This window comes from Mercenaria mercenaria, chromosome 2 (genome assembly GCF_021730395.1).
Source record: "Mercenaria mercenaria strain notata chromosome 2, MADL_Memer_1, whole genome shotgun sequence".
NCBI lineage: Eukaryota > Metazoa > Mollusca > Bivalvia > Venerida > Veneridae > Mercenaria > Mercenaria mercenaria.
In genome coordinates, this window is record NC_069362.1 from 84486608 (window position 1) to 84501634 (window position 15027).

Consider the following 15027-nt stretch of genomic DNA (forward strand, 5'->3'; position numbering starts at 1 on the left):
AAAATCCGAGCAATTTACCAAACTTAAAAAACATACATGTTACTAAAACAAACACACACACACACACACACACACACACACACACATGTTTTATTAAGTGGCCTTGATCCAAGGTTTTCCATAGAAATCAAAGAAAGAAAGAATCTATTTAATTATGAATAAAGTTTCTGATTTTTCTTATAAGCATTGGTGTATGTGTATCATAGAGATCCGAACTCATTTTTTTTAACAATTAGCTCTGATTCACCTTGTCTACTTATTTATAGTGTCTAAGTTACTTGTATAAACAATGATATACATAAATCAAATATGCCATTCAGATATGCGTTTGTACATACTATACAATTAAATCATGAAATCAAATTTATCGTGTAAACTAAAGTCTTTAGCTTGTAAAGGTGGCTATTTTGCATGCTTTCCACGAACAAAACCGTGACAAAAAATGTAGGTCGTACTAAAGAGATAATCCTACCGTGCAAACTCATGGAAAGCATGTCATTAACTTGTAAATTACACTATTTCATAAGAAAATTATTCTTTGAAGTAGTTTTCTCCTGTCGTCGAATGTTTCAATATTCCAAAGATATTTAGCTTTCAGTCGGAAATTATGTAATTTATGTTGATTCATATTGTTCTCAAACAGTCTGGTGAAAAAAATCAAAGCTCTGTTCTATTCTGTTCTTTTCATTTTTGTTTTCTACTTTTTTTGACTAATTAGACAATTATGAACGTTATTATTTCAAAAGTCTATATTGAATCGTACGTCAGTTGTTGGTATATGCAGTTCCGTAAATTAACACGGTTTAAGTTGCATCAGAACTTTAAGAAATCCACAAGTTTTTTATTTCTTGATACACTTTGAAGTAAAATGGAAGCAAGAAGCTTTTATCCTATTACACTTATAATTATATTATTGTATTGCTTATAAAGTCAAGAATACCTACATATGTGATAATAAATTGTCATGCTTTGGAAAATATAATTTATTTGCGTCTAAAGTAAAAGAAATTGAAAAGTTTAGTGTTTTTCACTATATGTTCAATATAAGCGATGGTGATACTTTTAAAACAAAATTGGAAGCAAGAAGATGTTCAGTTAGAATAAATATTTTCACATTAAATTGAAGAGAAGAAATTGATGTTTACTGTTATATCTGGTAAAATATTCACAAACCAAAAGACATATTTGAAATTAATCATTGAAAATAAATTTCCTATATAATTTATAGCTCAAAGTAATATCAGTAGGGAAACCAATATTGATTATCGGATAGTTTTCAAGGGGGACAACCTACTATGATAAGCCGGTCAAATATAATAAAAGCTGGGGATGTTCACAGTAAAAGTATTTAGATGTTATCTGATAAAACATTGTGCTAATCTAATGCAACACCATACTGTTCTACCAAAATCATGACATATGTATTTTCAATTAGGAAGTGTTCAATTGACCCTGATCACAGCTGACATCTCGTCCACATCATTGAAGATCACCACCAAGTTTGCGTGGGGCGCTGTGTGAGACCAAATGTATAATGTATAAAATTTATTAATTGATTGTGTCAGTATATGCATAGGATGTTAGATATTTCCGTATTTCAGAGCTGCAGACCTAGGCATTTCAGAAATAGTTTCAAAATGAATTTCGTGTAATAAATGTTGATTCTACGGAAGCGTGAAAGGGCCATCAGACGCTAATACGTTTTTATTACGTTACAAGTCACTGAAAGGATATAAGACAGGTAGAACACACCGCTGTGGAAATACCGATGGTATTTAGCACAAGTCTGTTGTCCATTCATTAGCTGAGTTATAAGGAAAAGACAACTCTGCTACCAGTTCGAAATATAGCGATAGTTCCCAATGAGCGGGTCTTGATGTACAACACATTAAACACATCTGAACGTATTTATGCAGGTTCATAAACATGTAAAACTCTAAGCAAGAAACTCATACTAGCAACACTGTTGTAAAAATAAAAATACTATTATTTTCATTACATTTTATTGTTTACAAATTGGTGGAAGACATAACTGTTACATTCAATGTAACATTGTCACTAATAAAGGCAACAAACAGTAGCGAGGGTAAGACTGTCAAATTTTCAGTTTTAAGAAAGACGTATAAAAGACATCGACGTCCATTGAGGGTTCATACACGAGAACGAGGTTTATAGTCGTTTGAAATGTCCTTATCAAATCTATATACATTAGGTAACATATTCTGTAACATATCAAAATTGCAAATCTGATTATTCCAGATGACGTTGATTTGTTTTAAAGGTGTTCACGCCTAGGTATAGAATTGTCTTCACAAACTTTTAGTGATCCTTCCTTACTGACATATACATTTTAATCAAGCCTTTTAATAAATACAATGTTTATCGGAGAAACTGAAATGAGAAGACGACACACTTTGCTGGAAATTTGAGAAACTGGGTAACTCGTTACTCCCGATAGATTTCATCACCCCCACTGGACGAGTAGGTATATGGTTAAGGCAAGGACTGCAATAACATTTCCTGAAATATGAAAATAACATGTACTGATAAACGTAACCATATGAACACGACAGTAGTAAACATACACTGATACACGTAACACTAAACATAAAGATTAGCTTGAATTTCTAAACTTTCAAAATGGTCTTACAATACCTTTTATGAATAAAGTGACATGTCTGAACGTTATATAACAAAAAATAAACACCGAAAAACACCCTTCTAAAATGAAAGACGGTTGTTAAGACTAGTGTTTAATACAATCTAATTTGCCCTTTTTACTTGGTAAAGCGTTTAAGCAAAGTATGCCGCTGGAAATACTTGAATGCATGGTACCGATATTACGCTTCCCATCACAAGTTTAGTAATATATAATTTGAGCCGTGCCATGGGAAAACCAACATAGTGGGTATGCGACCAGCATGGATCCAGACCAGCCTGTGCATCCGCGCAGTCTGGTCAGGATCCATGCTATTCGCTTTTAAAGCCTACTGCAATTAGAGAAACCGTTAGCGAACAGCATGGATCCTGACCAGACTGCGCGGATGCGCAGGCTGGTCTGGATCCATGCTGGTCGCAAACCCACTATGTTGGTTTTGTCATGGCACGGCTCATTTGTTCCGAGAATGAAAGATGATAAACACGTGCAAACTTGGTTATTAATAACTTTATGTGTACATAGGTTACAGCTCGACTGAAGAGAGGTAACTCTTCTTTCTTCAAAATTTTTACTCTGCTAGAGTAGTGTAGAGTATTGCAAGATCAAAACCGTTTTTATTGTTATGTGTTCTCGTGTTCTTGTTATAATTATATTTCACTTCGTATTATTTAATGAAACAGAAAGATCAATCATGTGTCACAGGAAAACATAACTTAGACAAAATTGTGAGAAATTTTGCATGATTTTACATACTCGTATATAATGGCTTGCCACAGTAGAAGGTGAACAGTGTTGGTGGTTGACTTTACGGAAATGCTGCTGTTTTTATACTGGTAATAATTAGAGCTATCTCCACCTAGATTTTTATTAAGTTTAATGCAATAAAACAGCAGCTTTCAACAAGAATTTCGTTTTCTTTGCTAAAGCAGGAGCCAAAACAACATCTAAATTGTTCTTTAGACAAGGTCAGTTACAGAAAGTCTTTTTACAGGATAAAATTTCAAGTGGTTTTGAACAAAAGCTGCCATATTGTTGTCTTGACTTAAACCGACTGAAAATATCTTGAAATTACAAGATCAATCAATCAGTGACACCGTTCTTTTTAATTAGTGTTAATGAAAGTGATATGCCGAAAAATGTTTTTAAAATTTACTATTTCCAAATCCTCAGTAAATAATTTCTTGTCTCTCCCTTTACATATCAAGCTTTTTATATTCATATAAATTTGTAAGATGTTTAACTAAATAAGGGCTGTTTGCCCGGTACGCAAAAAATATCCAACTTGTTACCTCACGCTGAGTCAATTGCTTAGATTTCAGCACTTGTAAATGTCGACTTTATCTGGAAATAAGATATATTACATATATTACATATCTTGTATTTTGCGAAGTATAAACTCTTTAAACAGATATTTTTTATGAATCAATATTGCCTTGTGTAAGAACAATGTAAAAATAAAGAAAACGAAAAACGTAAGTAAAGATAAATATTTCATTATTTCCTTTTAGCATTTTACACCCTAGATATTTGTTTTGCTTTTATATTATTTAAATGGCTGATAAAATTTGTTTTGTGATATATAGTAAACAAGGAACAAAATAAAAATGTTTACTGTATCCGAATTTGACTACACTATAAATACTTACAACAGTAGTGCTGCTGCTCTGGGCTGCCGACATACAGCGACTCTGCACTCGGGCCTTCGCGAGCATGTTCTCTGCTGAATCAGCACGTGACTCCGCATCCTCGAGTTCATCGTTCACCTTGCGGAACTTGGCGAGATTAACGGCGGCCACCTCTTCCTACAATGTCAATTTAAACAGAAGTATTTAATTTTTTAACCCGCCGGAACATTATCTACAAAGCTAAGTTCTGCCTTTACTACTCTAGATCTATAACAGTTTAATATTGGCCGGCTAATATTTCATCATCACATAACTGTATATCAGTAACAATTTCCATATTTTCTAATGCAAAATATCAGCCTGTACTCACAGCCTCTTCAGCTTGTCGCTTGTATATCTTGATCTTTGCCTGTAGTTTATCAACTAGATCCTGCAATATTTCCGAGTGTTTCCTATCTTCATCAACCTGGAAAGCAAGCTCCTTAAGACGGCGGTCAGCCTTGCGGGCATTCTTCTGTGTCTCCACGTGGCGCTTTTGTTCTGCGTCATATTCAGATTCCAGCTGTTGAATCTGAAAACCAAACAAGAGGACCATGATGGTCCTGAATCGCTCACCTCTTCCCACATGATCCAGTTTTGGGTATGACGTCGTTTTTTCTATTATTTGACATAGTGACCTAGTTTTTGAGCTCATGTGACCCAGTTTTGAACTTGACCTAGATATCATCAAGGTGAACATTCTGACCACTTTTCATGAATTTCCATTCAAGGGTATGGCCTCTAGAGAGGTCACAAGGTTTTTCTATTTCAAGACCTACTGACCTAGTTTTTGATCGCAGTTCACCCAGTTTCAAACTTGGCCTAGATATCATTAAGATAAACATTCAGACCAACTATTATACAGATCCCATAAAAAATATGGCCTCTAGAGGGGTCACAACGTTTTTTCATTATTTGATCTACTAACCTACTTTTTGATGGCACGTGACCCACTTTCGAACTTGATCTAGATATCATCAAGATGAACATTCTGACCAATTTTTATGGAGATCCATTCACAAGAATGGCCTCTAGACAGGTCACAAGGTTTTTTCATTATTTGACTTACTGACCTACTTTTTGAAGGCACGTAACCCACTTTCGAACTTGACCTAGATATCATTAAGATGAACATTCTGACCAATTTTTATGGAGATCCATTCACAAGTATGGCCTCTAGAGAGGTCACAAGGTTTTTCTATTTTTAGACCTACTGACCTAGTTTTTGACCGCACATGACCCTGTTTCGAACTTGAGATATCATCAAGATGAACATTCAGACCAACTTTCATGAAGATCCATTGAAAAATATGGCCTTTAGAGAGGTCACAAGGTTTTTCTATTATTTGACCTACTGACCTAGTTTTTGATGGCACGTGACCCACTTTCAAACTTGACCTGGATATTATCAAGATGAACATTCAGACCAACTTTCATACAGATCCCATGGAAAATATGGCCTCTAGAGAGGTCACAAGGTTTTTCTATTATTTAATCTACTGACCTAGTTTTTGATGGCACGTAACCCAGTTTCAAACTTGACCTAGATATCATCAAGGTGAACATTCTGACCAATTTTTATGAAGATTTCATGAAATATCTGGCCTCTAGAGAGGTCACAAGGTTTTTCTATTTTTAGACCTACTGACCTAGTTTTTGACCGCAAATAACCCAGTTTCGAACTTGACCTAGATATCATCAAGATGAACATTCAGACCAACTTTCATACAGATCCCATGGAAAATATGGCCTTTAGAGAGGTCACAAGGGTTTTCTATTATTTTACCTACTGAGTTATTTTTTGACGGCACGTGACCCAGTTTCGAACTTGACCTAGATATCATGAAGATGAACATTCTGACCAATTTTCATGAAGATCTTGTGAAATATATGGCCTCTAGAAAGGTCACAAGGTTTTTCTATTTTTAGACCTACTGACCTAGTTTTTGACCGCACATAACCCAGTTTCAAACTTGATCTAGATATCATTAAAACATTCAGACCAACTTTCATACAGATCCCATGAAAAATATGGCCTTCAGAGAGGTCATAAGGTTTTTCTATTATTTGACCTACTGACCTAGTTTTTGACGGCACGTAACCCAGTTTCACAACTGACCTAGATATCATCATGGTGAACGTTATGACCCATTTTCATGAAGATCTTGTGAAATATATGGCCTCTAGAGAGGTCACAAGGTTTTTCTATTTTTAGACCTACTGACCTAATTTTTAAAGGCACGTAACCCAGTTTCGAACTTGACCTATATATCATCAAGGTGAACATTCTGATCAATTTTCATGAAGATCCATTGAAAATTATGGCCTCTAGAGAGGTCACAAGGTTTTTCTATTTTTAGACCTACTGACCTAGTTTTTGACGGCACGTGACCCAGTTTCGAACTTGACCTAGAATTTACCAAGATGAACATTCTGACCCATTTTCATAAAGATCCAATGAAAAATGTGACCTCTAGTGATGTCACAAGGAAAAGCGTACGTACGGACGCACGCACGGACGCACGGACACTGCGCGATCACAAAAGCTCACCTTGTCACTTCGTGACAGGTGAGCTAAAAATAAAAGATGAAATGACCGAGTATTGCAGTGCCAATACAGAAGGCCTCTACTGGTGGAAAACTTTGTTAGTGTTCTTACCATGTGGGTGTTGGCACCAGTGTTAGTACTAAAATGTTTCAAGGCATTTAGAAACAAAAAATATTTTACTTAAATTTCAATAGTGACCTTGACCTACAGTTATAGATCATGTACGCGACACATTACATCAACACGGGGAACATTTGTGTGCAGTACCATGATAATAAATGCACATAAAAGTTATGTAGTGGAAACAATTTTACTTGACCTTCAATAGTGACTTCGATCTTTCACTGACAACCAGTCACTATTGAAGGTCAAGTAAAATTGTTTCTACTACATAACATTTATGTGCATTGATTATCTTGGTACTGCACACAAATGTTCCCCATGATGATGTAATGTGACGCGTACATGATCTATAACTTTCACTGACAACCAGCCCCATGTGGTTCTGGGACGATGTATGAAAAGAATTGGAACCACTGCCTTACCCTTGCATGATCGTACGAAGCGACTAATAGGATCTTAACACTTTGTTTTGCTGTAACTCTGTGATTCCAGCAGGTATGCAAATTTTGATTTCATACCTTATCTTTTTATTTCGATGTAAATGAGATGTGAAACCAAAATTTGTAGTCATGTTTGGCACCATATAACCTATACTGTGTTGGTGCGCCGTAAAACCCAAATAAATAAATAAATAAATAAATAAATAAATTCACTGACAACCATGGTTCACGTGCGCGAATAGGGAACATTTCTGTATAGTAATAAAATCCTTCAATACAATGAAAAGTTATTGAACAGAAAGCTTTATACTTGACCTTCAATGGTAACTTTGACCTCTGATTGATAGGCGTGGGTCATGTATGCAACACCTGGTTATGGGGAACATATGTGCGAGTGTATATAAAATGTTTCAAGGAACAAAAACTAACTTTAATTTTCTATAGTGACCTTGAACTTTGACCGCCAAACATTGGCTATGTATGCGACATATTGTCTGGTCACGAGGAACATTTGCTTGAAGTGGTAAGAAAATCCTTCAATGTATATAAAAGTTATGGAGTGGAAACATATTTTTACTTGACCTTAAACAGTGACCATGACCTTCAACCGACAGACATGTGTTAACCCATTTTCTCATCATGGGGAACATTTATGTGTTGCATTAAGATAATCCATCAATGCATATAAAAGTAATAGAGCGGAAACAATCCTACAGGCATTAGTCATGTACGTGCATACTGTACATATTGCCCTCTTTTCATATACCAAGTTTTATGAACCTAACTTGAATGCTTTTTGAGTTATTGCAGGATCCAGGTTTGCGCACGGACAGACGGACGGACGGAGGGCTCTCCTATAATCCCCTCTGGTACATGTAATAGACTGCAGATTGATGACACTTACCCTCAGTTCGAGTTTCGATACAGCCTTCTTTCCTGCATTTAAAGCTGCTGATTCTGCCTCATCAAGGCGGCCTGTAAGCTCCTTCACTTGAGAATCAAGAGCATGTTTAACCTTTTCAAGTGCTGAAGAGCGTTCTTTTTCAGTACGAAGCTCATCGGCTAAACGTTGGAAATCAAGGTTAGCCTTCTTAGCTCTCTCGTCTGCTGATCTCACTTCATTGCTCATCTCGTCTAAGTCAGTTTGCATGGCCGCAAAGTCACCTTCAGACTTCTTTTTGTGATTTTCAAGCGACTGAACAATAGCAGTTAACTCGGATACACGATCTGATGTTTCAACAAGTTCACCTTCTACAACCTTGTGCGCTCTCTCAGCAGACTCAAGTGCCGATCGAATCTCTTCACATTCAACCTGAACAGCGCGTGCTCGTCTTTCGGCAATATCAAAAGCTTCATGTGCTTCTCTGACCTTGCGTTGCTCCTCCTCGATAGTGCCCTGCATTCCCCTCAGCATCTCCTGATATCTCTTGACATTTTTCTCAGCGTCAGCCCTGGAACGATTGCTAACGTCGAGAGAGGCTTCGAGTTCATTAATGTCCTGTTCAAGCTTCTTGCGTATTCTCAAAGCTTCTACCTTTGCCTTGGTTTCTGCTTCAAGACTAGCATTCGCTGAATCAAGGGACCTTTGATGATTACGTCTGCAACGATACATGTGTGTAAGTTATCGTCTCGTGGTTTGAATATCATTTAAATGAAGGAAAATGTGGGTCGATTCTATGACAAATGGGTAGAGACTATTGAAGAAATGATGTCTCGCCGGTATCAGATGCTACCGTTTGTAATAAAAAATAATTATTATTTATTTGCATCTTCTAGTATTTGGCTTAACTATAATCATTTCATTACATCTGTCATTACTGGTAGTTAAATATACATGTGTATGTGTGAAATGCTCATTGTGTTTAGGATAAGTATACATTGTATTAAATAAAAAATTGTGCGAAATACACGATTTATTATCATGCAATTAACTTTGGTACCTTGTATTCTCAAACTCTTCCTCTTTTTCGGCAATGCGTTTGTCAATTTCTTGTCTAACAGAGACGATCTCGAGCTGAACGCGGGCAAACTTGGCTTCTTCTTGTTCAAGAGCACTGTCAGCTTCTTCCAGGGCCGTTTGAAGTTCTTCCTTTTCCATTTCAAGACGACGGCGAGCTTTGTCATGCTCATGTACAATTCTTCCAAGATCACTAATCTGATTATTTAAGTCATGAATTTCACCTGAAAATGGTAATGATATTATGATTTGGAAAGAACCATTTTGAGTATTAGGTTATGGGCTTAAGCTTCAATAGGAGCGATGAGTATCACACGTATGAGCCGTGCCATGGGAAAACCAACATAGTGGCTTTGCGACCAGCATGGATCCAGACCAGCCTGCGCATCCGCATCCGCACAGTCTGGTCTGGATCCATGCTGTTCGCTGACGGTTTCTCTAATTGCAATAGGCTTTGAAAGCGAACAGCATGGATCCTGACTAGATTGCGCGGATGTGCAGGCTGGTCTGGATCCATGCTGGTCGCAAAGCCACTATGTTGGTTTTCTCATGGCGTAATGGTTAACATTAACGTAATCAGATGTTTACAATATGTGTTAAAAATTGTAGTGAATTTAGTATTATGTAACTTGGGACAAAATGATAAAATAAATATAACATTTACCAGCCAAAGTTTTGTTTTCCCTCTTCAGAGTGTCATTGTTATCACTTGATTCTACGAGCTGGCTTGTGAGACGGAACACCTCAGCTGAATAGCCGCGAGACTCACTTTGTACACTATCGAATTCGCTTTGCAGGTTTTGGACCTTAGCTTGCCATTCAGCAACTACTTTGTCGAAGGATCGGCTTCTCTTTTCTAGTTGTGTTACAGTTGCATTAGCTCTTTCATAATTGACAACAGCATCATCAAGTTCTACCTGAAGTCTAGATTTGATCTTTTCAAGGCTATTTACTTTGGTATTTGCCGTCTCCAGCGAACCCTCCACCTCTTGAAGTCTAACCTGAAGCTTGCGTTTTGCGTCTTCAAGTTCATCGGCACGTGCTAAACCATCCGTCTCATATTTGACGCGCCAAGACTGAGCCTCAAGATTTGCTCTGGAAAGTTGTTTCTGCAAGTCAGCCTTGGCTTCAGAATCCTCTTCAAACTGCTCACGGAGGGTTTCAATGTCGGCCTGCAGTTTTCTGGCTTCAGTGGAATATTTTTGACGAAGCTTAAACACACACACAAGATCTCGTTATATAGAGTTAAATGATGTCAAACATTTAATTCTAACAATTACTACTATTAATTAGCTACACATATAGTATGTTCTTAACGGTACATTGCCACCGAATTAAGATGACCTAATCCTTAATACTTCATTCCGACGACCCGTTTATCTAAAGCCAAAATCATGCTATATTACTAAATTTTCAACAAAGTACATGTTAACCAGATACATGTAGTCAGTTTCATTCTCAGAACTGTATTTGTTAAGTAACAGAGTCGAAGAATGAAACAATAGTGAGACAAATCCTGTTTAAAGGACAATATTATGGTTATAGACCCATGATGCCATTCGGCAATTTTCGTTCTGTTACGTATTTTCCGTATTTGACTTCGGTATTTTCCGGCTGGTTGTCCATGAACAATATTAGCAGCCGGAGAATGTCGAAATAGCATCTGAAAAATACGTAACTTAACATAAATTGCCGAATGTCAAATTGGGTCCATTAAAATAAACTTATATAGCTTCTTGTAAACTCCTCACACGCTATCATGCTATGAAAAAATATGAATAGAATATATATATCTAAAAAAAAACCCAAATCATTGATGTCAAACACAGAAATAAAAACCTTCTCAAATGAACAAGTCTCATTAAAAATGGCAATAAGAAAGTTTACGTTGAAGGTTGAAATTAATTTCATTACATTTTACATACATTAAGCATAATGTCCAGACCTTATTTTATATAAAGGATAGCTGTTTTTTCAGATAACTAACTAATAGTACAATTGTATGTTACGTATAAAACGTATTGTGAAGATAAACGATTCAAATACTGAATATGCCGGAGATTTTATGTGAACAATATGTAAGATATATAACGTCATATATGTAGACTTATGAATTTTAAAATGATTAAACGTTTAATAGCTCAAGCAGCGTTAATTTTGTCATGTAATCTTAATTGTCATTTAACTGATATTACTCTACAAGTATTTAAAGGTCCAATACTAAGGAAAGTGAACATTTTAATTTCTTTTAAAAAGCACATAAACTATTTCATTTTATTGGAAAATGAAAGTTGGTATGTAGAAATTCGAAATAAATCGCAGTATATGTACAATTATTTTTCTATGAAGTATGAAGGAAGTTAAAAAGACCTGGGGGGTCATTCTGTCGATTCATTGAAATTTCAACATAATACACATACATTTCTTTGAGTTCCAAAGACCTTCTGTAAATTTTGACCTGCCAATCTTCATTATTTAGTGTCTTGCAGAAGTCTATGCACTGGCTATGAAAAAAATTGCCAACTCACTTTCCCTTAGTAATGGACCTTTAATGAAATACTTTTACACATACCCTGGTCTCGTCGTCGAGACAATGTCTAGCCTCCTCAAGTTGTGTGATAAGGTTGTGCTTTTCTCTGGAAAGTTGATTCAATCGGATTTCGGCATCTTCCAACTGGCGAGTAAGGTCCGAATTCTCGTTCTGTAGTCTAACCTTGGACGTACTTATTTCCTGGACGCTGTTTTTACTTTCTTCAAGCTGAGCATTGAGATCTGAGATCTGGGCTTCAACCTGTTTTGACATTTTCTCGGACATGCCCTGTTCGAAGCAGGAAAAATAAATATTAAATTCTCTTTTACGATAATGATCAACATTTACAGATGAAGACCCACAATAACACTTTTACTTACAACTTCTGACATATAAAACTGACTTGATTATTTTTACACATTGATAGAAATCTTCCCGCTGTTTGCCCCAAACAAGGAGTTTCTTAGGAAGTCAACGATGTTTGATACTTACTCTAGTTTTAGATACATGTTCTATTTGTACATGGAGGTCTTCGATTTCAGTCTTGAGCAGCACTTTTTCCTTTTCGACTCTGCAATACAAAAATTAATACTAACATTAAGCTGTGTGTTCAATGACACTTTATAGTATTTAATTCTTTTACTTTACACACATAGAAAAGACTATTTTGTATTTTTATGAAAATTGAACTATATAGGCGTGATAGCCTAAAGTAATTCTACACGTTTTAAACACAATCACAAAGATGTAACAAACAATTTTTCGAATGAGGTCCATCGTAATTGGACAAAAAATCCTGATATTTTGTCTACTGAACCGTTCAAATAAACATACATTTAGATATTAAAATTTGTTGTTTTTGATATCAGTAAAATAATAAATCTCTATGCGGTCTGCAAGCGGTTTTGTATTTTGTATGTTACATTACATCATTGTGAAGGTCCTTTGAAAGAACAGAACGCAACCAAGTAAAACGAAACACTGAATTAAGAAGTTTTGATTTGATGAAGTATGTTCATGAGAGGAAATTGCAAGACAACGCCAATCACACACTCTGTTACCAGGTTAACTGGAACTGAATTGCAGATAAACATTGAATGACCCAAAGGACTGGAAATAATTACAGCTCTAAGTTTTAGTCAAAATAAATTTTAATTATAACATATTTTGATATCCATATATAATGCTAAATGCTTATATATGTTATGTCTTCATTAAAATGACAAATTAAAGATAGCTGTGCCAAAAGACATTATTTCAAATATGGAGAGTGGGGACTATCGGCAATTACTTAAAATACAATTCTAACATTTCAGTTACACAAAGAAGGAAATCAAGCTCTGTATATTCTGCGATAAACAACGGTTGACGCGCGGACCTGTAAGAGACCATTATGACGTCAACTATGATGTCAAATTGCCGCATGACGTCCGATAATTACTCCTTGTTATAGATAGAGTTTATGAAGTGAATTCAGATTCACCGCTACGCTCCGTTTCCTTCCCTATCGGTTTCTTTTTCACGAAGAATTCTCTTCATGGACTCTATCTGACATAGTGTGAAATCTACGTTTGACCAATCAGAATTGCTGAGTCATCGTGTCGACGCTCTTCAGCGTGTAGAGCTGTTCTTTGAAAATTATTGCTACAGTCACATTGGTCTTCATGGATAAGAAGCCACATTTTTTGAAAAATAACTTACTCTGATTAGTCAAAAATGTAGGTTGCACACTATGGGTAAATAAAGTACAGCATAATATTTATTAAAATATGTCAATGAGCATGTCAGAATGAAAACAATCAAGGCCTTCTTGTGATTTATCGTCTTATTTACCACGGTTCTTAACCATTCGGGCTAACGCCCTCGCGGTTAAATTCCTACGTATTTGAACTCTGAACCGTGGTAAATTAGACGATAAACCACTCGAAGGCCTTGATTATTTGTTAAATACAAGCAATCTAGATGTAGAGAAAAAGAAATTCACCAGTTAAAGTAAATGTTACTTTAAATCGTCTGATTGCGACTGGGGTTACGATTCAAACAATAATATTTACATAAAGTGTTGTTTGCGTTCTATGTTTCGAAGTGACCTTATAGATAATTTTATTTGTAAATGATACTAAACCGCTTTAAAGACCATATAAATATTTATTATTTTTCGATAAAATATAACAGTTTTTTAATAAGATCTTAACAGACATTTGTTACCTCTGTTTGGTTTTTGTAAGTTGATCGACCTGGGCTGACATTGTGTTAGCCGTGTCGTTAGCTTTCTTACGCAGTGCAGCGATCTGTGACTCAGACTGAAGAGTCTGCTCCTCCAGGTCACGATGAAGCTTGAGTAGTTCAGCTTCACGCTTCTTGTTCACCTCAACCTGAGCGGCAGTGGCTGTACCAGCATCTTCGAGACGTTCAGTGAGGTCTTGGAGCTCGCGATTGAGTTCAGCTCTCTGTTTCTCTACCTAAAATTAGAGATAAGACGATAAAACATGACAATGTCAGCATAACATATCAAACATTAGGGAATATTTTATTTCATATCTTTCAGATAGGGGTTTGTAAGGTTTAATCATTCAAGCGACATTTTTATATACCAGTAAATATTGCTATAATAATATGTAACCACGAGAATCATCAGGAATGTCCAAAGGAAGAAAAAACATTAAACAGGATCGATAAGTGAATACTCGATTTCAAAATAACATTTAACAGGATCGGAATGTAAAGACTGGAATCAAAAAAAATATTTACAGGATCGGTATGTGAAAACTGGAGTTCAAAATAACTTTAAACAGGATCGGTAGATCTATGTGAAGAATAGAATCCAAAGAAACATTTAACAGGATCGGTATGTAAAGACTGGTCTCCAAAAAATACCATTTAATAGAATCGGTATGTGAAAACTGGAGTTCAAAATAACATTTAACAGGATCGGTAGATCTATGTGAAGAATGGAATCCAAAACAAAAAAATAGCATTAAACAGGACTGGTAGTTGAAGACTGAAATCTAAAAAGCAGTATTTAACAGGACCGGTAGGTGAATACTGAAATACAAAGAATAACATTTAACAGGATCGGTAGGTGAAGACTGGAGTTCAAAATAAC

General features: G+C 35.9%; 1 protein-coding gene across 1 annotated transcript in view; it reads right to left on the reverse strand.

Moving 5' to 3' along the window:
- Nucleotides 1-1986: 1986 nt before the first annotated feature.
- The window catches only part of LOC123564461 (uncharacterized), a 78230-nt gene continuing 65189 nt past the window's right edge, over nucleotides 1987-15027 (reverse strand). Inside the window, exons 51-60 of the mRNA XM_053526961.1 lie at nucleotides 14130-14383; nucleotides 12414-12492; nucleotides 11964-12209; nucleotides 10056-10602; nucleotides 9375-9615; nucleotides 8339-9032; nucleotides 4655-4855; nucleotides 4306-4461; nucleotides 3949-4000; nucleotides 1987-2520 (exon numbers count right to left, since the gene is read on the reverse strand). Coding sequence (XP_053382936.1) covers nucleotides 3968-4000; nucleotides 4306-4461; nucleotides 4655-4855; nucleotides 8339-9032; nucleotides 9375-9615; nucleotides 10056-10602; nucleotides 11964-12209; nucleotides 12414-12492; nucleotides 14130-14383 — 2451 coding nt within the window. The 3' untranslated portion in view covers nucleotides 1987-2520; nucleotides 3949-3967. The remainder of the gene's footprint in view (nucleotides 2521-3948; nucleotides 4001-4305; nucleotides 4462-4654; nucleotides 4856-8338; nucleotides 9033-9374; nucleotides 9616-10055; nucleotides 10603-11963; nucleotides 12210-12413; nucleotides 12493-14129; nucleotides 14384-15027) is intronic.